Source organism: Microcaecilia unicolor, chromosome 2 (genome assembly GCF_901765095.1).
Source record: "Microcaecilia unicolor chromosome 2, aMicUni1.1, whole genome shotgun sequence".
Classification (NCBI taxonomy): Eukaryota; Metazoa; Chordata; class Amphibia; order Gymnophiona; family Siphonopidae; genus Microcaecilia; species Microcaecilia unicolor.
Genome location: NC_044032.1, coordinates 380370651 through 380397777, shown reverse-complemented (window position 1 = coordinate 380397777; position 27127 = coordinate 380370651). Strand labels below are relative to the sequence as shown.

Sequence of the window (27127 nt, the reverse complement as noted above, 5' to 3'; positions counted from 1 at the left end):
CATCTAAAATGAGTAAACCAGTGGGAGGGAGAGAGGACAGGGAGATAAGATGGGGCAAATCTGGATACGGGAGCCGGGGGAAGAGACAGGGCAACTCAGGATATGAAGGATGAAGAAAGACAGGGCAACGCAGGATATGCAGATGATGTGAGACAGGGCAGTGCACATTATGGGGAGGAGAAAAGATCGGGCAATGCAGGATATAGGGGAGACAAGATGATAATAGATGGTTGGGGGTGGGGAGAGAGAGGTGGGGCAGTGAGGGATGATGGTTTTGTTTTTTAGTAGTGGTGGTGTGGAAAAGAGGAGAGACGGAGTGATTTTAGATGGTTGGGGGGCAGGATCGAGAGACAGAGTAGTGTTGGATGGTGATGGTGTATGAGAGGGAAGAGATGGGTGATACTGAATAGTGGGGGGAGAACGACAGAGAGGTGATGCTGGATGGTGAGAGGAAAGAGAGAGAGATGGGTCAATGGTGGATGATGGAGAGAGAGGAGTAATTCTGGATTGTTGGAGAAAGAGGAAGAGAAACGGGTGATGCTAGATGGCAGGGGAAGAGAGGGATAGATGTGGAAATGGGGGATGAAAGAAAGAAAAAAGAAAGGAGATGGTGGACATGAACAGAAGGTAGAAGAGGGGAAGAGGGGCAAATGCACATAGATGGCAAGGAAGAGAAGAGAGAAGGAAGGATTTTCAGCCCATGGATGGAGGGAAAGGGAAGAGTTGGAAACTAGATAGACATAAGAAGGATGCAGAAAAATGGAAGAAAGTTGGATGTGAAAGATGGATACAGGGCAGGGAGTGAAGAAGAAAGGAGGAGAGAAAAGATATAGTGAATGGACAGGAGGTCTTGGAAACAGAGTTCAGAGCACAGAGACAGGGAAGCAGAACCATAGATGGGGAACAAGATGATTAGAAAAATAAAATCACCAGACCACAGGGGTAAGAAAAATTTTATTTTCAGTTTAGTAATTGAAACATGTCAGATCTGAGAATTTACTTCTTGCTATCAATATTTTGTACTGAACAGGAGGAAATGTGAGTGGGGGTGTTTAACTGTGATTAAAATGTTTGATTGCGCAATTGATCATGTTTAATCATGTGATTAAAACTTAATCGATGAACATCCCTAGATTTGAACATCTCAGTGGTAGTTACATTGCTAGACAACTTGTTTTTAGCTGTAGTAAATACTGCAGATTAGACCTTGTCAGCATATTTGTTACTGGAAATATAACATCTTTAAGAGTATAGATTGCTTATAATTAGTACCGTTTGTTAGTGATTGAACTTGGCTCTTTGTGCCCTAACAAGTAGCTAAACAAGTGACCAAAGGTCAAACCGCACTTTGGATAGAATTTTTTTTTTTTATGCTTTGGTCCCAAGAATGTGCAATTATTTACTGGTGTGTTGGATGGTTTTCTTGGATAGATGACCTTCAGATGGCACCACTATTGTTTGAAAAAGATGACGACACCAATGGACACATCGATTTTATCACTGCTGCCTCCAATCTAAGAGCCAGGATGTACAATATTGAACCAGCAGACAGGCTAAAAACAAAGCGAATTGCTGGAAAGATTATCCCTGCCATAGCAACCTCTACAGCTGCTGTTTCTGGTTTGGTAAGTGCTGTTGTCAGATTAATTAATTTTATTTATTTATTGGGATTTATTAATGGCCTTTATAAAGAGATTTGAAGAGACGGGATATGATATAATTTGTAGAGACGGGAAGGTGGTAGAACTAGAGGACTTGATTTGAGGTTGAAGGGGGACAGACTCAGGAGTAATGTCAGGAAGTATTTTTTCACAGAAAGGGTGGTGGATATGTGGAATGCCCTCCCATGGGAGGTGGTGAAGATGAAAACGGTAATGGAATTCAAACATGTGTGGGATAAACATAAAGGAATCCTGTTTAGAAGGAATGGATCTATGGAATCTTACCGGAGATTGGGTAGCAACGCCGGTAATTGGGAAGCAAAACCGGTGCTGGGCAGACGTTTACGATCTATGCCTTGATTGTAACTGAATAGATAGGGATGGGCTGGAGTGTAAATTTTAAGGGGCTTCGACGTTAGCTTCAGAATTTCTAGTACAAGAACAGTGCTGGGCAGACTTCTACAGTCTGTGCCCTGAGAATGGCAAGGACAAATCAAACTCGGGTATACATATAAAGTATTACATACCATGTAAAATGAGTTTATCTTGTTGGGCAGACTGGATGGACCATTCAGGTCTTTACCTGCCATCATTTACTACGTTACTATTTATCCAAGGCAGTGCACAGCAGGTACAGTTTAACATAAAACGTACAATTTTGTTAACAGCATAACAACAGTAAAATAACCAAGAATAAACATAAATACAATAAATAAGGTAAACTTGAAAACAGTAAACTGAAACCTAAATATTAGAATTAAAGTGAACAGTATAAAAAATATACACATCTAACAGCATAAGAATTCAAATATCAGAGATATAATACTAATAATGACACCAGAAGGCACCAAAGAGTTCCACACAGTCTCACAAACCAAAACCAAAGGAGTGGAAAAAGCCAACCAAAATGTCCAGGATGACCAAAGTTTATTTCTAAAAGAAATGTTGATAAAACAACCCAGCACAGGCCGTGTTTTGACAAACACAGTCTTCATCAGGGGTATCTTCCAAATCAGCATGCAAATGTGTTGTCTTTATAGGATTACCATAACAGCATACTTAAAAGGTGTGGCGCGGCAAAGTGGTCCGCAAGGATACTAATGATACACCGAGTGTGTTTTTTTCTAGCAAAAAAGGTGCCGGTACTCAAATGCTAGGCCACCCCTCAGGAGTGGGATGATCACTGAGGGACCCACCCCATAATAGCCAGGCCCCCTGCAACCAGTCACAGAATCTATTACAAGACAGAATTGGTGTGTTAAACCTGAGCTCTAGCATTAAAACTTGGGGTCCATGGGTCAATTTTAGCAGGCAATGGAAAAGGTGCCGGTACTCAGTACCCCCAAGTATCCCCTCAAACAAAGCCCTGGATACATCTAAAAAGCATGCATTAGAACATTCAACTAACATAGATATGATGCTAAAGATTTTCTACAATACCCAGCTTGAAACCGCGAGACTTACCCAACTTCCTGAACTGTGCGGCTTAAATATCTGCAGAGCCTTGCTTTGCAGGGGGAGACAAGGAGTTTGCTCCAGCGCCAAGGAAGGAGGGAAAATCCCAAGCCCCACTGTAGAGGTAAACTAAGCCGCGAGCTAATACCAACAAAGCCCATTCAAAGTGAATGGGCTGTGTCGGCATTAGCACATGGTAGCCACTAGTGCGGCTTAGTAAACAGGGTTATTTTTTCTTTCCCAAAATGCATGCTGTGATTAAGCAAGATTAATCGTGCAATTAAAAATTTTTGTTGTACATCTATATTTTTGGGGTCAGTAATACTTTGTTTGTGCTGTTAACATGTTTACCCCATTATTTTCTAGAGAACTGGATCATATAAGTGTATGGGCTACCCAGATTTCAGTGACTTCTCAACTTCTTTAAACAACCCTCCATGTGTTGGAGGGTTGTTTAAAGCAGTTGAGAAGTCACTGAAATTTGGGTAGCCCATACATCACTCCTGACATCTGAACATGAAAATGCTTCATGCACTTTTTCAGCATTATTCCAAGTGTTGCTTCTGTCAACAGCACTATTTAGCATATAAAAAAGATGGATGAACTGTGCACCTATATGTTTTCTTTTTTGAGTACTGATGGATTTTCAAAACAGAAGTATGCATTTCTACTTCAGAAATTACCCCATGGAATTTGTTCATATAGTCCCACCTGCTGTTTGGGGGACACACTTTTTTCTGAGCTATTTTAATTGGATAAGCATATATCCAAAGTATGCATGTAAATACTGGCACCTCCCCAGCTGTGCCCCTGGGAACACCTCCATGCAGTTAGAGTAAATTTATGGGCCTGTCATCTTCATAAATATCTTTCTGTGCATTATACACTGTTGCTTGCAAAAATGCCTTCAATGTGATTAACTTTACTCGCTCAAACTCATGAATGCAATTTTATTGGCAATTTTTCTAAGTCTCAAGTAGGGTAAAGCATTGTTATAGAGGATCAACATGGGTATAGGTCAAGCAAATCATGCAAAACCAACCTAATAAACTTGATTGTAATCATAAACTTTGATAATGTTAATATTGTAGGGTTGCTCAGATATTTCAAAAATGGCACAAATAATGCTAGTAAAGAAAACAGCATGACTTGGAGTAGGGCAAAATTTGCATAAGATTAAAAGCTGGGTATTAGAACATATTTTTGGGATGGAATGAGGTATAATTTATAATGTCCTGTGCTACTGGCTTCTTGTAACTGCAATGATATTTGAATCCATTATTTAGGAGTGTGACTTCATTAAAGCAATGCTTTGTTTTACTTGTATACATCTGAGATTTCTCATATTAAGATTTCCATGGACATTTGTGTTACAGGGAGACTACCTTTTTTTGCCTATTTTAAATAATCCTATGTGTTTGCCCTTACTCAGGTTGCACTGGAGTTAATAAAAATAATAGGCGGTCATCCCTATGAAGCTTACAAGAACTGCTTTCTTAATTTAGCCATTCCAATTATAGTTTTTACAGAGACATCTGAAGTAAGAAAAACAGAAATAAGGTAAGTGACACTCTGTTAATGAACTTTTTGTATGTATGTTTTTCTGTATTAGACATTTTCTAGCATGAAAAAGTTCAAAGTACTTACTGCACAGTTCTATTCAGTTTCTTTGGAAATAGGAGATGTGTGTAATCTTTTTTTTGTAAAAGTTGGAAACCAAAAGGAATTAAGTGATAGCAGACCATGGATCTGACTTCAGTAAAGGAGGAAACTGTGGATACCCATACTAACGAAAAGGATTACCCTGACAATATGGTTTCACAAAGTACAGATCGCGCCAAATAAATTTGATTGAGCTCATTAGTGAGGTGACAAAAATAGTGGATCAGGGAGATACAGTGGATGTTGCCTGTCTGGGCATGAGATGTTTTTTACAAGTTTTTGCAATAGGTAAATGGAAACCAAACTGAGTGAAGAACTGGTTGAACAGAATTCAGTGTGATAGAATCCTTTATGATGAAGGTAGCATGAATAGTGGGGTACCTGAATGATCAATGCTGAGACTAGTTCTTCCACATATTTTCTTTTTTTAGGAACTTGAGAGGACATACTTTTGCTTACATGCATGCATTTAGGCACCCATAGTCAAACTGTATATTTCAATGAATCCCTGAGTAACTAGAAGCTGATACCTCTGCATAGTACAAAGTCAAAAACATATTTCTGCAAGTTTTAATGCATTTGTGGATTTTAACAGATTGAAAATATGAAAGTAAATATGGTAAGTGAAATGTTTGCACTCCCTTTCAGTTGATTCAGTACTACCATAAAAAAAAAGTTTAGGGGTCCTTTTTGCAAAGGCACGCTAACAGATTTAACGCCTGCTAAATGATAAGATGCCCATTACATTCCTGTGGGCGTCTTATTATTCCTTAGTAAAAGGACCCCTTAGTGACTTCTTAGCCTTTAGTTAGGTGAAGACAATTCCACTGTACAACAGATGCTGACTTTTAACATCTCAGCTTGTGGTGGCTGTTCTAACTCCTTTAACCATTAACTCCTCTAAGCAGCTGTCTGAACGATTGAAAATAAAAATAATGTACTCATTAGGGGAAAGCTGTTTCTTTTTTTTAAACAATCTTTAAAAGCTTCCTGATAGCACCTTTTTTAACATTAAGAAATGGAAGTTACATGGAACCAATGAAGTCAAGGCAAGATCTGAAAGACCAAAGAGGATCTCTGATAGAACTTCACTAGTTTGTGTTTGTGAGAATACTAAAAACAAACTTTAAGACAATCCAGGAACATAAGACCTTTGAAGTCAAAACGATAAAATATTTTGACACCCACCAGACAGGACTTAACTGAAAGATCTGGGTTTTCTAGCCAATCATAAAATTCTACTGGTTTGTCACTCACTTATCAACCATCTATCTCTCCCTGTCTCTCATCCACCCAGCTCTCCCTGTTTCTCATCTAACCCACCCCACACTCTTCCTGAGAGACTGTCATTGGAATGCGTTTGTGTTTCACTTATATATTCTGATATTTGTCAACATTTGCTTATTTCCAATCTGAAGAAGAAGGGTTACCTTCGAAAGCTAATCAAAAAATGTATTGTTAGTCCAATAAAACGGTATCATTTTATTTTCTCTGTTTTGTTTTATTTCTAGTTATTACCTTTAAAAGTGGACTGTCACGGCTACCATATCACTTTACCACAAAAGAATTAGGTCATTAAACGTCTTCACTTAAAAGGCAACACTGGCTAAAGCAGCTACTAACCCCGATTGAGCCCAAGTTACCTTTATTGTTATCATGATAAACTCCAATACCAAAGCAAACCAAATAGAAGCCCCAACCACTGGACTTTCTTTCTTCAAAATCTGCCAAAATCTTATGTAACCCCCATTATAATACTTCCATGTATTCATAGACAATACTGCAAATAGTAAACTCTTCACTAAAACTGGATGGTAGTCTAAAATTATTCTGGCATCCTGGTTTGACTTTCGTTTGCCTCCAGAACAAATAACTAGAAACAGAACCACTGTGAATCAGATAAAGCATTTCCAGTGTCATTTAAATAACCAGGAAATATGACATGCAGTAAGCATGATATCAAGTTTAAGACAATGTAAAATAAGCATCCTTAACACCCCCAATATTACATTACAATGTATCATCTTTATATAAATTACAAACACCACTTCCATCTTATTAGACCTAACCACCACCCTTTTGTTGCTCAATTTCATACCTGCAGCATGAAAGCTACCCAAATAGGAAATAATGCCGAAAAATAGTGCCAGAACAGAGTGGTGAATTAACTCCCCATTGATCAACACTAATAACATGCACATTTAGGCACATTATTAGCGTTGATCATCAGGGCACAGAGGACGTTTGCTGCATATGAATGAATGCAGGGGAGAGAGCATACAGTGGGGGAAATAAGTATTTGATCCCTTGCTGATTTTGTAAGTTTGCCCACTGACAAAGACATGAGCAGCCCATAATTGAAGGGTAGGTTATTGGTAACAGTGAGAGATAGCACATCACAAATTAAATCCGGAAAATCACATTGTGGAAAGTATATGAATTTATTTGCATTCTGCAGAGGGAAATAAGTATTTAATCCCTCTGGCAAACAAGACCTAATACTTGGTGGCAAAACCCTTGTTGGCAAGCACAGCGGTCAGACGTCTTCTGTAGTTGATGATGAGGTTTGCACACATGTCAGGAGGAATTTTGGTCCACTCCTCTTTGCAGATCATCTCTAAATCATTAAGAGTTCTGGGCTGTCGCTTGGCAACTCGCAGCTTCAGCTCCCTCCATAAGTTTTCAATGGGATTAAGGTCTGGTGACTGGCTAGGCCACTCCATGACCCTAATGTGCTTCTTCCTGAGCCACTCCTTTGTTGCCTTGGCTGTATGTTTTGGGTCATTGTCGTGCTGGAAGACCCAGCCACGACCCATTTTTAAGGCCCTGGCAGAGGGAAGGAGGTTGTCACTCAGAATTGTACGGTACATGGCCCCATCCATTCTCCCATTGATGCGGTGAAGTAGTCCTGTGCCCTTAGCAGAGAAACACCCCCAAAACATAACATTTCCACCTCCATGCTTGACAGTGGGGACGGTGTTCTTTGGGTCATAGGCAGCATTTCTCTTCCTCCAAACACGGCGAGTTGAGTTCATGCCAAAGAGCTCAATTTTTGTCTCATCTGACCACAGCACCTTCTCCCAATCACTCTCGGCATCATCCAGGTGTTCACTGGCAAACTTCAGACGGGCCGTCACATGTGCCTTCCGGAGCAGGGGGACCTTGCGGGCACTGCAGGATTGCAATCCGTTATGTCGTAATGTGTTACCAATGGTTTTCGTGGTGACAGTGGTCCCAGCTGCCTTGAGATCATTGACAAGTTCCCCCCTTGTAGTTGTAGGCTGATTTCTAACCTTCCTCATGATCAAGGATACCCCACGAGGTGAGATTTTGCGTGGAGCCCCAGATCTTTGTCGATTGACAGTCATTTTGTACTTCTTCCATTTTCTTACTATGGCACCAACAGTTGTCTCCTTCTCGCCCAGCGTCTTACTGATGGTTTTGTAGCCCATTCCAGCCTTGTGCAGGTGTATGATCTTGTCCCTGACATCCTTAGACAGCTCCTTGCTCTTGGCCATTTTGTAGAGGTTAGAGTCTGACTGATTCACTGAGTCTGTGGACAGGTGTCTTTCATACAGGTGACCATTGCCGACAGCTGTCTGTCATGCAGGTAACGAGTTGATTTGGAGCATCTACCTGGTCTGTAGGGGCCAGATCTCTTACTGGTTGGTGGGGGATCAAATACTTATTTCCCTCTGCAGAATGCAAATAAATTCATATACTTTCCACAATGTGATTTTCCGGATTTAATTTGTGATGTGCTATCTCTCACTGTTACCAATAACCTACCCTTCAATTATGGGCTGCTCATGTCTTTGTCAGTGGGCATACTTATTTCCACCACTGTAATTGGTGCACACGGGACACACACTACACCCTCTCACTCACACAGACACACATTCTGTCTCTCTCTCAATCACACACTCTCTCTCTCTGACACACACTCTTTCTCTCTCACACATACTCACTTTGACACATACTCATTCACTCTCTCACACATACTCTCTCCTAACAGTTCCCTTAAAAACATAATTGCCATTAGAGGACAACCTTTCTAGCACCCGTTCCATTTCTTTCAGAAACGGGCCTTTTTTTTATTAGTTTCCCATAAGCAGCAAAGTAGATCGTGGCTGATAGTGTCAAAGGCCACATACACTGACCTGTGTTGAATTGAAAACAGGAACTCCCTGCTCTCCCAGTCTACCTCCAAAAGAGCTCCTGCCCCAACCCACAGTTAAACCAATATTTATTTATTATACTCCAAACTGCCAAAACAGCAAAAAACCTCCTTCCTCACCAAACCCAAGAACATACATAAGAGTAAGGTCATACTGGGTCAGACCAATGGTCCATCTAGCCCAGTATCCTGTTTCCAACAGTGGCCAAGCCAGGTCCCAAGTACCTGGCAGAAACCCAAATCGTGGCAATACTCCATTCTACCAATCCCAGGGCAAGCAGTCGCTTCCCTGTGTCTGTCTCATGACCCAAACTGAAACAAAAGCCCACCAATATATCCAAACAGCTGTTGGACACAACTCCACCAGTTAACCACCCCCTCCCCTCTGATTTTCCCTAACAGGTTTGGCCAATGGTCGACAAACTCATTAGTCAACAGAGCCAAATATCAACAGTACAACGATTGAAATTTCTGTTGAGAGCCAAATTTTTTAAACTTAAACTATATAGGTAGGTACATTGTTATTAACTTAATTAGGGTACTCCTAAGCTGGAGTTTTGTAAACCACTTTGATCTGTATAAGTTAAGCAGTATATTAATAAACATAAACATACTGATGCCAGTACATTGTGGCCTGATACTGACATATCTTGCTCTGATCCCTTTGGGATGATATTGAAGCAAGAAGACGATTTCTCTTTCATCTCCAGCATATAATTATGCATTCAAAGTGTTCTCTTATCCCTGGAATCTCATTAGTGCATATTCCAGGCAGAATGATTGAGTCAAGCACAGATTCTAAGGAGGAGTATTCTGAAGTGACACCTGATGCTTATTCAGAGGATTCTACTTATAAGGAGCACTTCAGAGTACCTTATTCATTTGTTAAGAAATCTGTCATTATCATTTTTTTTTTAGTTGAGGAGTAGGTGGGACTTCTAGAACTAATGTTACTGAATCCCTGTAGTTCTGTGCCATTCAGAATATGGGTAGCTTTAGCTATCTACTCAGTCCTGGCCAGCATTGTGCAGTAGGACTGAACTCACTCAATTGTCTTGGCTATTTCAAAGTGGAAGGAACTTGTGCAAACTGTATCTACCATTCACTACTTTTATGTATAAACGGTTTTTATTGATGAACAGACTTCAATACAGACATATTAAACGCACACAGTTTGTAATCGTACTAACATTTCTGTCTGTCCATTCACTACTTTTAATAGAATTACAGCATTAAAACCAACCATTCAAGGAAACTGTTTAACTCCACCCCCACCCCACGCAGCATGAGTTTGAGGTGCAGTTCTACCCAGCCCCGCCCCCACCTGCCCACCACCTCAGCTCCCCAACAGCCCTCCTCTCTCCATTCCTGCCAGCTGTGGCCACCCAGGGTTTAAACCTTACCTTTTTATTTTATGTCGCAGCGACCGACGGCTCACTTCCAGGCTCCAGCTTTTCCTTTCCCACTCAGTGACTCCTGCCCGCCCTCACGGAAACAGGGAATACCTCATCAGGAAGGCGGGGCATTGAGCGGGAAGTGAAAGGCTGGAGGAGGTGAGCCGTCGGCCCGTCGCTGCAACTTAAAGAAGTTGAAACGCTGGGCGGCCACCGGCAGGAACTGAAAAAGGATGGAGGGCTGTCGGGGAGCTGAGGGCAGGCTCAGCGGGAGTGGGCGCCTATGGACTGACTGTGAGCACCGGACAGTGGCAGGGAGCGGACTCGCGGGAAGAGCCACACTCAAAGAGCCGCGGTTTGCTGACCACTGGGTTTGGCTATACATTCCCAAGATGCAGCACCATGTTTGGCAGACCCAGCTCAGTCTAGGGCTTTATTCTTACTTCTGCCACAAGTTTATAAAGTACTCTTTGAAAATGTATCCAGATTTCTGCCTCTTCTATATTCACTGTTCTCTTACTTTGAATCTGTAAAACTGCAGATATAATTATATGTATTAAAATTTGCAGAAGAATGTTGTGTTAAGTTTGCACCACATAAACAATGTCGACTTTTATTCATTTTTGGGTTCATTGAAACATACATCTTAACCAGTGGTGCCCAAACCATTTAATCATACTTCACATATGTTAGTGTGATATGCATGAGGTTCTAACAAGATGCAACAGAGCAGTGCCCTTATTTCTGTTAGAATGATGCAGATGGAAGTGGCAAATAAAGAGGAGCTTCAAAAGAAACCTTTATAATGTTACCTTTTCGGTAATGAGACAGAAATTAGACCTCCTAGCCAAGGCTTCTGGTCTCTTGCAACTGCTCATGTTCTGATGTAATTAAAATACTGTAATATGTCAACACTAGATTGTAAGCTCTGGGGAGAGGGAACTGTCTACATTTTATGCATCTGTACATTACTGTCTTTGAATTATACTGTAGAACAGTAATTCCCAAACCTGGTCCTGGAGGCACCCCAGCCAGTCAGGTTTTCAGGATATATCCACAATGAATATTCATGACATAGATTTGCATGCAGGTTTGGGAACCACTGCTGTAGAATGATAAATGTTAGTAGTCCAGCTTTTCCACTTCGGTCCAATGTTGGTCTGTCTTCATGTGTTTATATTGCACCCCCCCCCCCCCCCCCAATAAATAAATAAATATTTGGACACAAAACATGGATGGAAACTTTGATTTTGCAAAGTAAAATTGACATCATTTCATATGGACAAAATATTATATGCAAATGTGCTACCAAATTGTATTTTCTGTTGCAACATCTACCCACTGTACTGCTAGAAAATGGCAGTTGGGCTAATAGTTCTTGCTGTAGAAAATTGACAGAGGCAAGTGGCACCATTATATCGCTTCTGCCAGTTTTGTTAGACCAGACTAACATAGCTATCCCTTTTAAGCTTTCTATGGAAAGCAATTTTAGAGCCTTGGCTCTCCTAAGATACTGGCCTGAGGTTTCTGGTTTTGTCCAAGATATTTGCTTTGTTTTTACTGCTTTAACAAATTTGGTAAGTTAATAAGATGCAATTAAATATGCAAAAAATGAAAGCTGTATTTTTCTTCAGGAGCTGACAGTTTGTGAGTTTATCATTTTTGTCTATTTGTGGTGCTCAGATTCCAGTTAGTGTGAAATTCTAGTCTGTCTTTCCACCCTGATATATCAGACAGTAGTGTGTAAATGTTTTTTTTCAAGCTACGACAGATCCGTTCAGTTCAACGTCTTTTAGAAGAAGGGCCCTCTGGATTATTCTGTACGCATTAGGTGCTCACACTCGGATTACTGTAATTCTCTGTTTAAGTATCTTTACCAAAGAGATCTTAAGCAGCTTCAACTGGTGCAGAATACCACCATGAAACTGCTCTGTGGGACGAGGAAATATGATCATGTCACCACTACCACCATGAGATTTCTGTTCTGTTATACCATCCAGTCCCTGCCCTCCTCTTCTTAAGTATGAATGAGTAACTTTTCTATCATTATTTTGTCATTCCTTTTTCCTCTGTTTTTATTATAAATATTAGTAGTAAATGTAAACCGCTCTTCTCTGCCTTGGCAGTTAGAGAGGTATAGCAAGTCTTAATAAACATAAACACCATCACCCCTTTTACAGGCTGAGCATTGGCTACCGGTTAAAATTTGACAAAACATTTAAGATACTAGTTTTGGTGCATAAAATTCCACATGTTAGTTCTCCTTTGTTTCTATCTCAGTTTTTGATTCCCTGCACTCCTCGGTCTCTCCAGTCTGCTCAGCAGTGTCATTTGTTGGTTCCATCCTTTTGCCAAGTCTCTTTGGTTACCTTTTGAAATTCAGTATTTAGTTGTCCTGTGCTCTGGACCTAGCTTCCAGCTTTTTTGCATTTGGAATCTTCCCTGCCCTCTTTAAGAAGCTATTAAAAATGCATCTTTTCGGGAAGCGTTTGATGTAGATTTTTAACTGGATCCCACTGTAGCTTATGTGGCCTGCATGTTCAGCATGGATGGGGTTATGTGCCAGGGTCTGGAAATATAAGCAGGCAAGCAGTATGTTTTCTGTTACAATATTGAAATTCCTTTCGAACAATGAGTGTCCTGTGTTTTATATTGTTTATTGTACTCTGCATTGATGGATTCCCTTAAGCAGTTAATCAAATGAAATAAACCTGAACTTGAATTTCCTTCTCTTTTTTGAAGAGCTATTTTACCTACGATGGACAGGCATTGATCCTGTCCATTCTTTCCATCTTCTGTGTTTTACAAACCATAAAAAGGACTACAAGACAGAACAAAGAATCCCTAAGTAGCTGGAAATACTATATATAAATTTACAATTTAGTGTTCCTTTTAGTGCTAAGTGAGAATTTACTCTTTTTGTCAATATCATTACAATGTTCATCAGTCCAGTAAAAAGATTTTCAAAAGCTGAAAGCCCATCCTTCATCGTTATATTAACTGACATCATAACTCTGGCTTCTCTAGCCATTAAGCTGTCTCCTTATTTTGTTCCCACACAGAAGAACAGACTAACAGATTAGATGCTTTGAAATTCTGTGACATTGCAACATTGATCTGATGTTCATTATAAATAGACATAATTATTTATTAATTTCTTGGCATAGGGTGCCATCTTATAAATTCAAGTTCATATAGGAGAAATAAACTATAAAATATGGGCTTTAATCAGTTAATCAGCTAACATGTTACATCACAGAACTGTTTTATGGTAGAATTGTCATTCTCCAACTGTTTTCACCAGCTCCAGTTGGAAGAATACCTTCACAATTCAGTGTCCTTGTCTAGTATTTGCAAGTCCATTATTCCTTTGTTGTTCTAGCTCTCAGCTTGAGGTGTGAGACAGCAAGGCATTAGTCATAAATATCTCTCTGATCAATAGAAATCTTTGCCTGCCTCTGCCAGCTCTTAAGCTCAGAGGACGAGGACTAAAAATACACAGTCCTCAGTCCTCTTTTTTTTTTTTTTTTTTACAGCAAGAGATTTCATATATTCTGCAATCCTTGGTCACAATGATATGTTTTATACAGATGGAAAATAATTTCATAATTTCCAAGTTCTACGTGCAGAATTTTTTTAAATAAAATTGCACGTGAGTACATGCATACAAGGGCATACGTACTTTGTGATCTATGTGTAGATGATCTTGGTGTTTGGGTAGAGGTACAGGGTACACACATACTTTTGAAAATACATATGTACTTATAGAGTACATGCATGTAGTTACACCTGCCTGACAATAGGCTTTGTATGGGAGCCTTTGTGTGCTGTTGAGGGGTTTTCTAGGAATCTATTTTATAAAGGGACATAGGGCTAGATTCTGTATATGATGCCTGAAAATTCTGCACAGAAAAAAATACACCTAAGTGTATTCTATAAAGTAAGCCTAAATTTTGTAGAATATGCCTAATATTCTGCATGGTTTATAGAATACAGCGAGCACCCATCTGTGTGGCTAAATTTAGTCACGGGCAGTTATGTCAAGTAAAACTTTGGTGTAAATGCAGACACCTAAATTAGGCACAGAGCCGGGTGTATTCTATAACAATGTGCATAGATTTTAGAAATGCCCACGACCCATTCATGCCACACCTCCTTTTCGAGTGTGTGACTTAGAATTTACACGTAGCATGTTATAAAATACGCTTAGTTGTGTGTGCAAATTCTAATTAATGCCAATTAGTGTCAATTGCTTATTAAGTTTCAATTACTGGTACTGATTGGCTTGTTAAGTAACAATGTTGTGTGCATAAATACAGAATACAACTGGATTTGTGCAAGCAACTTAAGTTGCATTATATAGAATCTGGGGGATGGCGCCTAAATTGTGAAGTAGGTAGTAGGCACTCTGCTTGTTAGAAAATTACCTCCATCATACATAGAAAGTTAATTTTGAAATTAAAATGGATATGTACTACACTATTCAGAAAATAACATCTTCAGTGAATAGGAAACCCACCACAGAACTTTATTTTCTAAAGGAACACTGAAAATATTTCATCTGTTTGCTGTTTCATATCATTCCCTTATTTCCATTTTTTTTAAAAAGGCAGCCATAAAACGGTGATTGCCATTTCCTTTGGAAAAATATAATTTTTCTTTTCTTGGCTCCTGTAGACTAAATTAAGTTTTATATTTTCCTTATTCTTTCTTGTTTCTTTGGGATATAGTTGTAGGCAAATTATGCTGTAATATTTGAAAAAAAAATTTTTGAATGCCATCAAAAGTGAACAAATTATACACAGTGTTGTTAGCATTATCAATGTCTTCAGTCTTCAAATGAGTTTAGAAAAATTACACTGAGGTTTTCAAGTGTTTAATATATATGTTGTTTCATTGAAGGCCACTTTCAGCTGTAGTTTGCTGGGCGTACTATGTAAAATGTGTTAATATGGTAGACTACTGGTTAACAATATCCATTAGTCTTTAATTCTTTATTAGGAATTGAAACTATTTTAATTTTAAGATGGGTGGTAAAACTTAGTATGCTGGAAACTTATTTTTGGTTTCATTTTTCTTGACCAGAAATGGTATAACCTTTACAATCTGGGATAGTTGGACTGTGTATGGAAAAGAAGACTTCACCCTTTCCAATTTTATTAGTGCTGTAAAGGTAAGATTTTGATGGCAAATTTAAGTGTAGTACTGTATACATTTGACTACCAGTTGAGCCCATGGATAAGGTGAGGGCAGTTTTGCAGCTAAAAATAAACAAAAATGCAGTGACCCTAGTATAAGTCGAGGCTCCCCTTCCACCTCCAGGGTCCAAAATTGCTCCGTCCCTGTGAGTATGGCAATTTCAACCCCTCACCCCCTCCCTGTGTACCTTCTAAAGTATCTTCTTTAGAGCCATGGCAGTATAGCAGTCCTACTAGGCTGCCTGCTTTCTGCCCAAGAGCACGCTCTGATTCATCCCACCAAACAGGAAGTTGAGTCAGAGGGGACAGGCAGCCTAGGAGGATCGCTGCTACCGCAGCTGTAAAGAAGATTCTTTAGAAGGTACACAGGGAGGAGGGGTGGGGGATTGAAACGCCAAACTTGCGGGCTGGTGTGGAAGAAATCTTGCTGCCGACAGGGTTGGGGGCTTGCTGTTCCCTGTTTTCTTAGATTCTCTATTTTCTGTTCCTCATTAGATAGCACAAAAGCAGATTTCTTCAGGAGCGGGAATGAGCTTGCAAGCACTTTGTTTCTCATATAGAGGAATATTTGCTAAAGTACCCTAAGCAGTTAGTACGAGTTTTATGTTAAAATAGCCAGTTGTCTAAAAGTCTGGAGTTAACTGTTTAGCATGGGATGAGGTGGGGACAGGGCAAAGAATGGGCAGAGATTGGGTGTGGTCTGCATATTACAGTCAGCCCGCAGTATGTAGCATACGCTAACTGGCAAATGTGCAGTTAACACCGCTTAGCACTATCTCAGTATGTGGAGTTAGGTCTATATGCGTTCATAGCACTGAACATCAGGCACATTAGGGAATGTGTTCTTGTGGAAACTGCAACGGGGAATGCAAGACATGCTTTCAACAGCTACCGCAGAGCCATCAAACTTAACACATTAATTATGGCTGTTAACCCACCTTGTGCAAAAACCTTAGTAAACATGCCCCATAGTTAGGAGGAGATTCTCTTCCAATCCTTTGCTTGTGGAATATGTGGAATTCACTTTAGCCAATCCAAGAAGACAGGAGGAGCCTCCACGGAAAGTCAAAGCAAAACAGCAAAAGTAGAGGCTGACAAATGCGCAAACCAATAGGGAGATAATATCAAAAACCAGTTTATTCAGAATATTCATATCAATATCAAGGACCTTGATATTGATATGAGCATTCACTTTAGCCACCCAAAAGTAACTGAGGAGCATGCAGGCACACTTGAGGTTTCCTGTCTATTGTGGGAAAGAGGGGACATTGGTTTGCATTATAAAATGTTTATTGCAGATTTTAAATGCAGAAATTTTGTTTATGCAGTATCTTCTGTCCCTTTTCTCAGGAGAAATACGGGATAGAACCAACAATGGTTGTACAGGGAGTCAAAATGCTATATGTGCCTGTAATGCCTGGACATGCAAAAAGATTGAAACTAATGTAAGTACAAACCAGAAGTGATTACAGATGAATTTTTGAGAACCAGAACTAGGATATAGTGGTTTAATGTAACTGCTAGTCAGCTTCTACTTAGGACACATCAGAATACAAATCTTACTCAGTCCTAGGGGCTGTGTCGGTACTCTTTTACATGCAAAAAATATACACAGTGTTGTAATTATAGCACCTTCCTTTTAAATTTAACAAGTTTTCCCTTTTATGGATACAAGGGGGTCTGGCAGTGCACAAAATGATTTCCTGCTCAGACCATGTTGTGCATTACTCATTGTCATAGGCTGATACAGCCACATAGTTAACATATATAGACTATAAATGTATCAGTTGGCTCTAACTTTGACACAGTTTTGCCATTGGAGTTTTTTTGTACTTGGTCCTTTTATGGGGTCGTCCAAAAAAGAAGCACAAAGGGCTCTCAAGAAATGGTACGTGTACTTTATTTGTGACCGACACGGGCCGTGTGTCGGCATAGAACAACGCCTGCCTCAGGAGTCAGTTTGACATCAAGAGTCAGTTCGACAGATCAACATTAATCACATGAGCTCTTGTTCAAGGTGTAATGATCAAAATACTGACAATCCGCTCTGAGAACGAAGAATCACAGACTTAATGCGGTACAAATTGTCATGGAAAGGTGCCTTTCCATGACAGTTTGTACCGCAGTGGGTACAGTCTCTCTGGATCTGTTGGCTAACACTACATATGCAGTGTGCCCTGGAAAAATAGCGTCCTTGAGCAGCAGCTCTGGTCGTAATAAGGTCATGCTAGAGCCAGTGTCCGTGAGCCCAGTTACCTGGATCTGATTCACACAGGTAACTGGGCTCATGGACACTGGCAACTGGGCTCATGGACAGTGTCCCACAGTTCCCAGAAAACACCCACAGACTGAGAACACAAACTGCCAGGATTCTTAGTCAGTCTAGGACAACAGAGCTAACAAACTAATAAGTCTATTATCAAAAAAGTAGAACGGTGAACAGCAAAAGTTTAAACAGGAACAGGTAAAATAAGGATTTGATGTTAAATCTAGCTGAAAACTTTTTACTACCTAAGTAGTACCTGGGGAGGTCAAGAAAAAGAAACTACTCACTGGAGTTGAGGGCTAGATGTTTGGCTTCAAGGCCAATCAGGGCACAGAGCATTAGCACTAAGGATGTTTGACCAATGACACTGCCAGTTACTTTTTTCCCTTTTGGGGAATATAGCTAAAAAGAAAACAGACCTCTGTTATAGCTATAATGCAGAGGTCAAATACCACCTTCTGGCCAACCGAGGGAAACAGCCTGAAGGGAAAAAGTGTCATAAGGCAGCAGTACAGATCACAAAGTGTGGGAGCCCCCTATTCCGCTACAGCGACCACCCCCCTTTTTCCATTGTCCAGAGTTTGAGACCATCTTCATCAAGGTCAGGTAGAAATAGAAGATTCAGATCCCTTTTGGCTGACAGTGTAGCCAATGAGAGGAGGTGCTTAGACATAGGTGCCCGGTATAAGAGGCTTGGGGCGGCTAAGCCGTCCCAGCCGCAAGCCCCAAGTGTCTCACTCTCTCATCCCCCCACCCCCGATGCAGCGTCTATCCCTCTCACTCACTCCCTGTGGTCCCTCTAATTTGATTTAGATCGCCTATCGCTGCCAGTAGCGGCACGCCAACATCGTACTACAGCTTGCTTTGGGGCTTCGGCCTGACTGCATTCCTTGTGACGTGTCCCGCCTCCTCTGACCAGCCTTCCTTATGATGCGTCCTGCCCTCGCGGAAGCAGGAAGTCAGTATGAAGCCCCGAAGCGAACTGTCTTAGTTAATCCGTGCTACCAGCGGCGATCTGATCAAATTAGAGGGACTGCAGGGAGGGAGCAAGAGGGATAAATGCTGCATTCGGGGTGGGGGTGGGGAGAGGGATAGACACTGTATTCGGGAGGGAGAGGGTGTTTTGCTTCGGTATTGCAGCCTGCTCACTTGATCACCACAGACTGCTCACAGAATAAAATACTACAGATTCTTTTAGATTCGTATTGGGTAAATGAAACTCTTTAATTGGCGAGTGTATAAGTAATTATTGTTACTGCATCACAATGATTAAGAAATACACACACTAGTCGAGTACATTACTAAAGGAAGGCTATAGAAAAGTAAAATATACACTTAATGTTCAATTAAACTATGGAATTCATTACCAGCGAATGTGGTAAAAGTAGTTAGCTTAACAGGGTTTTAAAAAGGTTTAGATATCTTCCTAAAAGAGAAGTCCGTAAGCCATTATTAAGATGGACTTGGGAAAATCCACTGCTTATTTCTAGGATTAGCATGATAAAATGTATTGTACAGTTTTGGGATCTTTCTAGGTACTTGTAACCTGTAATAACCACTGTTTGAGACAGGATACTGGCTTGATGGACCTTTGGTCTGTCCCTTTATGGTAACGCTTATGTTCTTAAGTAGTCTTAGTATCAACAGGAAAATGATGCTTTATATCTTGTGCCACCAGCATATGCTGTCCCACATTGAACATATATTCCTAATGTTCTGAAAGAGAATTGAGTTTGCCCTGTCCCTAAGCTAGAATTTTCCACAGAATTCTCTTTCTTTAGTTCGCAAGCAACAGAATGATCTCATGAGAAATGTATATGGTTTGATGTCCTCCTTGTTGATTAATTGCATTTTATCATTTTCCCCTTTTACTCAATTTTCCAGGATGCACAAGCTTGTGAAACCGTCGGCAGATAAAAAATATGTTGATCTAACAGTGTCATTTGCTCCAGAAATCGATGGAGATGAAGACTTGCCTGGGCCACCAGTGAGATATTACTTTTGTAAAGAAGATAATTGATAGCATATCTGCTATTGTCACTCCAAAACCACATACATCTATCAACTTGCTAATCTCTGTTGCAGAAGAACAAAACAAAAATATTTGGTACTTCAGTAAAGCCTTAAAACAAGAGGGAGGTGGCAAGGAATTGCACTGAAAAACTGAACCACAGAAACTGAGCATCTAGTATTCTCCCCAAACTTTCCTGTTTTTACAGTGTGCCTGTTTCTCCTTAGACAGTGGAATAAAAATGGGGATGCTGTCTGTAATCCACATGGCACTACACTGAACTGATGCAGGTTATGAAACATTCCATGGTCCCCGATTCTACAGGAATTGCCTGTATTACTGTTCTAAGAATTCAGAAACAGTCAATGAATGACTCTTGAGATGGAAAGGACTTTACAGCAACTGTAATAGAGACCTGACTGTTCTGGATCTGGCTTTGACAGTATATAAACTGCATGTCACATTAGAAATATAATGTGAGAGGGCATATATTTGTTTGCACTTGATTACATCAGAAACAAGCCGCAGAAAATTGATAGTTCCATGGAGTGGAACAAGACTCAGGAAGTTTAAGACGTTTTTGTTACCTGGCAGTCACTATAAGATAAACCATTTTGACCTATCTGACTTCTTAGATTCATGTAAAAGGTTCTGAAAACAGCAATTCCAGAAGTGCCATGAAAATATGGTATACGACTGTTCTTTACAGTTGATTAATTGATGCTACTGAAATAAAGAGCAGCGGGTTTTAGATGGAATGATTTGTTTTTATTTTTGGAAGCAGAACAGGGAAGAACTTAATTGGAAGACCCCTTACCATATTCTCCTAAATTACTACTACTTGTGTATGTTTAATTCACGTTAACATGAAGTCACCTTAATATCATATATTTTTTTAGTTTTTAACCACATCAGAGTAGAGAATCTAAGGGGCATTATTAAGGTCATATTTTCATCTCTCTTACAGATGTCTTGGATATTGTAGTACTAGTTTGACCTGTGGTTCAGTTGAGACACTGGATTTCTTCATTTCTTGTAGACCTAGTTGGTCTATCTTATGTTATCAACTGTCTTGCATTTTCAGCTGTCATTCTTCTACATACTGTTTAGACAAATTGACAATATTCTAAGGATTGCTGTGTTTGTGAACTGGTTTCCATTTCCAACTTGCATAAAATATAAGTAGATGCATTATAAAGACAGAGTTTTATATCCTCAGTATTCAAGCCAGCTAATCCTTATGATAGAACACTACATTTTAGACCCAGGTGTTAGCTGGGTCCCAGTTAGTGCTAATATCAGTAATGTTGTCAACTTCTTTCCATTGTAAGCAGCATTGACATTATTGTCTGCTCTTCTACACACAGTGCAAGAGAGACCTTTTCATAAAAACTTGCCCATAATTCACTTAAACATGCTAATAGTGATATTAGGCTGGTCACTAAGCTATGCTAACTTGAAGACAGACGGACATCCTTCAGAACTAACTGATTTTGTTTATGTGTAGATTATGTAGATAACATGAATTTCCTGGACAAAGTAGTAAGTACTGGTGATGATAGTCTTTGACTAAGAAGGATTTAATCTGAAACCTTATCTCTGGTGAATTGGGGAGGTCTTTGAAGCAAACCTTTTATTATTTGTGATGGGCTATAGGAAAAGTATTTCACGTGCATCTCCAGTTTACTGAGATGTGATAATGCCAAAATTAACATGTGGTAACTGCAGAAATCTACATTAATTGCTAGGGGTGTTAGTGTTTTTTGGAGGCTACTGTGCAGTTAAGGCAGTGGAAAAGTAGCTACCATGCTTTAGCTATATGGTGGGCAATATACAAAAAGTTCACACAAGACAAAATATCAAATCCAAAAATCTAACAAAAATCCTTCAAACAGCACATGTGGAATAACACTGAATGAGGAAAATACCTTAATGCTCACAAAAAAAGTGGAGAAAAAAAAGACCTCAGTAAAGCCACTTAGCCAACCGAGTTATAACTTGGTTGGCTATGGGGCTCATTTTCAAAGCACTTAGACTTGCAAAGTTCCATAGGCTATTATGGAACTTTGTAAGTCTAAGTGCTTTGAAAATACACCTCTAAGTGACTTTACAGAGGTCTTTTTTTCCTCCACTTTTTGTGAGTATTAAGATATTTTCCTCATTCAGTGTAATTCCACATGTGCTGTTTGAAGAATTTTTGTTAAATTTTCAGGTAATACACAATGACATAAGCTATGCCTCTTGAGGTATATAAATCAGTATACGCTCAGGTTCTTTGTATGTCTATATTCCTTAAAGATCAAAAAGTATCAAGGAAATCATAGTAGGATCTATCAGATCAGCGTACCTGCCTCTATTTGGCTAAATTTTTCAATGAGCCAAGCATACTTTCAGGGGTGGTATCGCAATCCTCATTTTTTTAATAATGGTGGTTAGAGCAATAGACTGAGAACCAGGGAACTGAGGGTTTTAAGCTCAATGAGGTACCTTGTGACTTTCAGTCAGTCATTTAAGCCTTCACTGCATCACTTATAAACTTGCTGATGTTGAGCCTGCAACGATCAGCTAATTCAAGGGGCCCTGGCCGCTGAGCTTTCGCGGATCCTGGCCAATACTCATCTGGAGCCTGCATAACTTTTTTATTTTATTTTTTGTTTTATTTTTGTTACATTTGTACCCCGCGCTTTCCCACTCATGGCAGGCTCAATGCGGCTTACATGGTACAATGGAGGGTTAAGTGACTTGCCCAGAGTCACAAGGAGCTGCCTGTGCCTGAAGTGGGAATCGAACTCAGTTCCTCAGGACCAAAGTTCACCACCCTAACCACTAGGCCACTCCTCCACTCCAGAAAATGTACCGCAAAAGGTCGCAGCAGCCATTTTCTGGAGGCAGTCGCAGGGAGCAGAAGTGAGTGGGCTTCATTCCTGCTCCCTTAATAACCATTGGACCACCAGAGATAGGAAGTGTTATGTAGGTCCCACATAATATTTAGTGCCAGGACCCGCAAAGTTAGGACAGCTTTTAAACTGTCCTAATTTTGGCCACTTAGCTATGCATGGTCTTAGCACTAAATATTGCCAGCACCCGCATAACCGCCGGCTCCTCCCCAGTGCTGCTACTGACCTATTCACTTTCAACATGGGCAATCAGAGACGATATTCAGTGGCACTGCCTGGTTTAAGTAGTTTTATTGGAGAACAAAATGTTAAACATTTTTTTATTTGGCCCGCACGAATGTAACCCTAAGGGGTTCAAATTTAAATTAAAATTACCTAGGCAGTGTTGGGCGTCGGGTCCGTGCTGGCACAGCTGGGCGGCAGCAGAGCAGTGGTGTGAGAGAGGGTGCAGATGAGCGGAGGGAGAGTGCTGGAGTTGTTTTGTTGAAAAGAGCTGATGTTTTGGAGTTTGTGTCGGCGGGTTGTTGGGGAATCCGGGTTAGTCGGTGCTTCAGTGAGGGAGAGGTCAGGCTGAGACCGCGGCATTGCAGTGGAGCAGCAGCAAAGTGAACTGAAATGGTGGGGGAAGCCTTGGGGGGGGGCCCCGCACTGGCTGCATCGGTGTCCAGTGGCATTGGTGTCTGTTCTCCAGGGGCTTTTGCAGAGCAGCATTGGAGAGGTGGCAGTGGAAGGGAAGCCGGGAGAGCCCTGTGCAGCGGTGTCTGAAGTTAGCTGATAACGTCGGACAGCCGCACATGTGCATGGGAACAGGGATCCTGGGCCCAGGGGAGCTGGCTCAATGAAATGAGCAGAGCCCGTTTTAGGGCAGTGGAGTTGGTGGAGAGTAGAGCTTGGTTGGTGCGGGTGGGGGATGGTGTTCCGGACCGGCATTGTTGCACGCGTGTGCACTGGGCAACAGAGTTGGAGCAATGTGCATGCGCCAGATGCTGGCTCGTGGCAGAGCCGTGCAGTGGGCGTGTGCTGAAGAAAAAAAGAAAATAAATGCAGAGGGAAAAGAAGGTATGAAGAGTTTTACATTTATTTAATGCTGTTTTTAAAAATGTATGTTTGAAAAATTATTTATGAAGTGTAGTGCTACGTTTCTGGGTGTTTGAAGAAAGATTGGTGCAGGGGCTCATGGCTTTGAGCTCGAGACAGTAGTGTTAGAATTCTAAACTTTTTAATTAGCTGGGAGGTGAGTTAATGCTGGATGGACCTATGTTGAAGGTGTCTGACTAGCAAAGTTTTAAAATGGAGTGTATTATTTAAATTAAGAAAAGATGTGAGTGTTTGGGCTGAGGTAGTTAAGGAGCCTCGTGTTGTATTTTTGGCTTCAAGTTGTATGAATGGGAGCTGATGTTAGAAGCTCTAATTCTAATAAGACAAAATAAAAACTTAACTTTTCAAATAATATAAATAGTTGTTTTTAGAAAAATAAATTGGTGTGGCTGTGTAATTTGATGAGCCACCACGGAGATTTTATATTAACAGCAGACACTGTTTATACAGGAGTTTGCTGTGAAGAATAAATAATAAATCTCCACAGAGAAAAATAAAATTACTTTGAAAAGTAATTAAATTTGAGTACATAGCAGCTTTGTACTGTTAATTTTCAGAGGATATTGAACCTCTGATTTATAACTATAAGACCAGAAGTTTGGTACTTGAAATTATAACTGGCTATAGTTTAATATTTTGAGCTTGGAAGTTCTTTCTTGGGAAATTAAATGAGGGTGGGCTAGTTTAGGGTCAATGAATTATAATTTTTTTTCTGGGGTAGCTGGTATAGGAATTCATAAAAGATTAAATAAATTCTTTAAGTAAAATAGGGAATAGCTGCCATTTCTCTGTTTTATAGCTACAGTAGTAGGTACCACCCAACCAGATTCCTGTTCATCCAACAAAAATAAGGTACCCAAAAAAAGACCAAGAAAAGAAGAACCTCAAGAGGGCTTGAAAAACAGCTAAGTTCTTTATTCAACATAAGTGAACAGAACTGAGACATTAAGGAGACTAAAGTTTAAAGAAAATAAAATACCTGCTTTATATAGTGAAGAACCTGTAAAACAAAATAACACAAAGCATCAAATTCTAGAAATTAAGATAATTTAGATTGATATGTGAATGTTGATTCTGTTAAAAAAATGTTATAGAAAGAATACTTATCTGACAAATCACTGTGAGAACGCACGGGAACATTGTAATTGTAATCTATAAGACAAGTTAACAATATTGTTAAAGATAACTAAAGTTTGATGTTAAAAAGAAAGTAATACATTTATTTTAGCCTAAAGTTAAAACTCTAGCTTATTTGAATTACTTTCTTTAGATATTTACCCCTCCTATTTATAGAAATAGGAAGGAGAGGTTAGTTTTAATATTTATACCCCGTTCTGGTGAAAGTTTGCCTGAGGTATTAAACAGTAAATAGGTATGAGGCAGCTTGGGCAAAGAAGTCATATTTGGTGTTTAACTTTTCAGTCCTGTAAAGTGGAAGAATGCCATCTGGTTTTAATTTGCTCAGAAGTCTAGCTTTTGCTAGACTAAGAGGTTAGAAAGGTCAGAGAGAAGTAATTATTTACCACATCTGGATACCATTATGAGCGAGGCATATTGCAGGCAGTTTAAAGGATTAGGCTAATGCTGTCTAGAAGGAGATAGAGTAGATATAGATACCATTATAAGTATTTAGATTTTGTCTTATAAGGAATTCTGATTTCTGCTTATTTTAGAATATGTTTTATTCTGTGTAATTAATAAGTTCTATTTCTATGTAGAATATCCTTTTTAATTCAGTGTTTACATCTTTGACTGAGTTTTCAAGTAAGCTTTGTCTGCAGTTTTAAGAGGTCATCATCTGGTTTGAATTATCCACAGTCCTAGCAAGTTCTGTGTAGGAAGCTAATAGGTGAAAGAGGTCAGGGAAAGTCTTGATTAATTATAGCTAAATGAAGGACTGGTTTTCTGAAGGTAATAATAAATGTATGTGTGCCATTGAGCAAGATTGGCCCTTGACCCCTTAATGAATGCCAGAACCCAGTTAGTATGAAGTTAGCTGGGAACCTAAGAATTTAATCATAATAAAATGCAAGAGATAGGTGCCCCATTGTCTAGTGTGAGAGGTCATAGGTCAGTTTAGGAAATATCTCAAACCTATGTAACTGATATTTTAAGTAATGTGTAAGTAATAATTAGTTCAAGGCAGGGTAATCAATCTATTCTTTACCATCTGGTGAGAAAGGGGGGCTAGAGAGGTGTAGGAGTAGGACCCTATATAACTGAGAGCAGAAGCAGCTTACGTTAGAAGAGAGACAACAGAAAGAAGAGAAGGAGCTGAGACAGAAGCCATAAGATCCAGAGAGCTGAGAAAGAGAAGAAGAGACCTAGTGCTGATGTCCTACTTTGTTTGCTGGCAAATAAAGAAGATTTCTCTCTCATTCTGGTGTGTGGAGTTTGACTCCTGAAGTACCACAGCTTCTGCTAACAATAGTGGTAATTCCTGCAACAGGTAAATTCTTCACTCTTGAAGGGGGGGGGGGGGTCACAGTTGTATATCTGACCGTGTAAAAATTGTCTGTTCCCTGATCTGTGTGTTTTTCGGGCACTCTCCGTGGTTTAAAGACTCATCTCTTTCTGGAGGTATTTGGGCGCTAGCCAAATAAATCGTTGACTCACCTGCACTTCTTCCCCTCCCTGTTTGTTTGTTTTTTTTTAAAGAAGGCTATTTCCTTTCAGTTATTGTACTTCATTCCTTGCCCCTTCTGTATCCACATAATGTCCATGGTGTATAGTTTTGTTTTTTTAAACTTTCCCTTTATTTTCTGAAGTTAGATTGTAAGCCGCTCAGGCACATGTTTTGATGGGCGGGGTAGACAATCTCTAGTAAACTTGAAACATTGATTACGATTTATAATCTACCTATGAAAAGTCATTGCGTTATTATACTTCTTCTGTGTACATCCGTATGTTACACAAGTCGGCATATTTTGTAAAACAGATTAAATAAAAATGCTACCAGCAATAAAGAGCGACACCATGGATGATTAGTCGTGAATGGTGGGTTTATTTGCTTTGAGTGTACTGGTGGTATGACGGCAACGGGAAAGAGAGGCTAACCTAATTGGCTTCAAATTTTTGACGTCAACCGTGTCCTGTTTTCATCCAACCTCTTTCGCTACAGTCTGACTGGGTGATTAAAGGCAGCCGGTTAGAAGGAAATGCTACCAACAACAATAAAAGAACACCAATGAGAACGCAGCAAGCTCATATAGGTTTGCTTGCTTTAAGTGTAGTGGATGATGGCTGCTGCGGGCCGGGGAGTGGAAACAGAGATTAACCTAACTGGTTTTTCAACAAGTCGTTCCATC

The 27127-nt window shown here is 40.0% G+C and overlaps 1 protein-coding gene across 2 annotated transcripts in view; it reads left to right on the top strand.

Moving 5' to 3' along the window:
- Positions 1-21763, top strand: part of UBA6 (ubiquitin like modifier activating enzyme 6) — a 262135-nt gene extending 240372 nt beyond the window's left edge. The window contains exons 31-35 of one of the 2 annotated variants that reach the window (XM_030190526.1): positions 1432-1625; positions 4549-4676; positions 15435-15522; positions 16898-16992; positions 19698-21763. In XM_030190526.1, the coding sequence (XP_030046386.1) occupies positions 1432-1625; positions 4549-4676; positions 15435-15522; positions 16898-16992; positions 19698-19833 (641 nt within the window). In that variant the 3' untranslated portion in view covers positions 19834-21763. The remainder of the gene's footprint in view (positions 1-1431; positions 1626-4548; positions 4677-15434; positions 15523-16897; positions 16993-19697) is intronic. The other variant, XM_030190525.1, reaches the window with a different exon arrangement.
- Positions 21764-27127: the final 5364 nt, after the last annotated feature.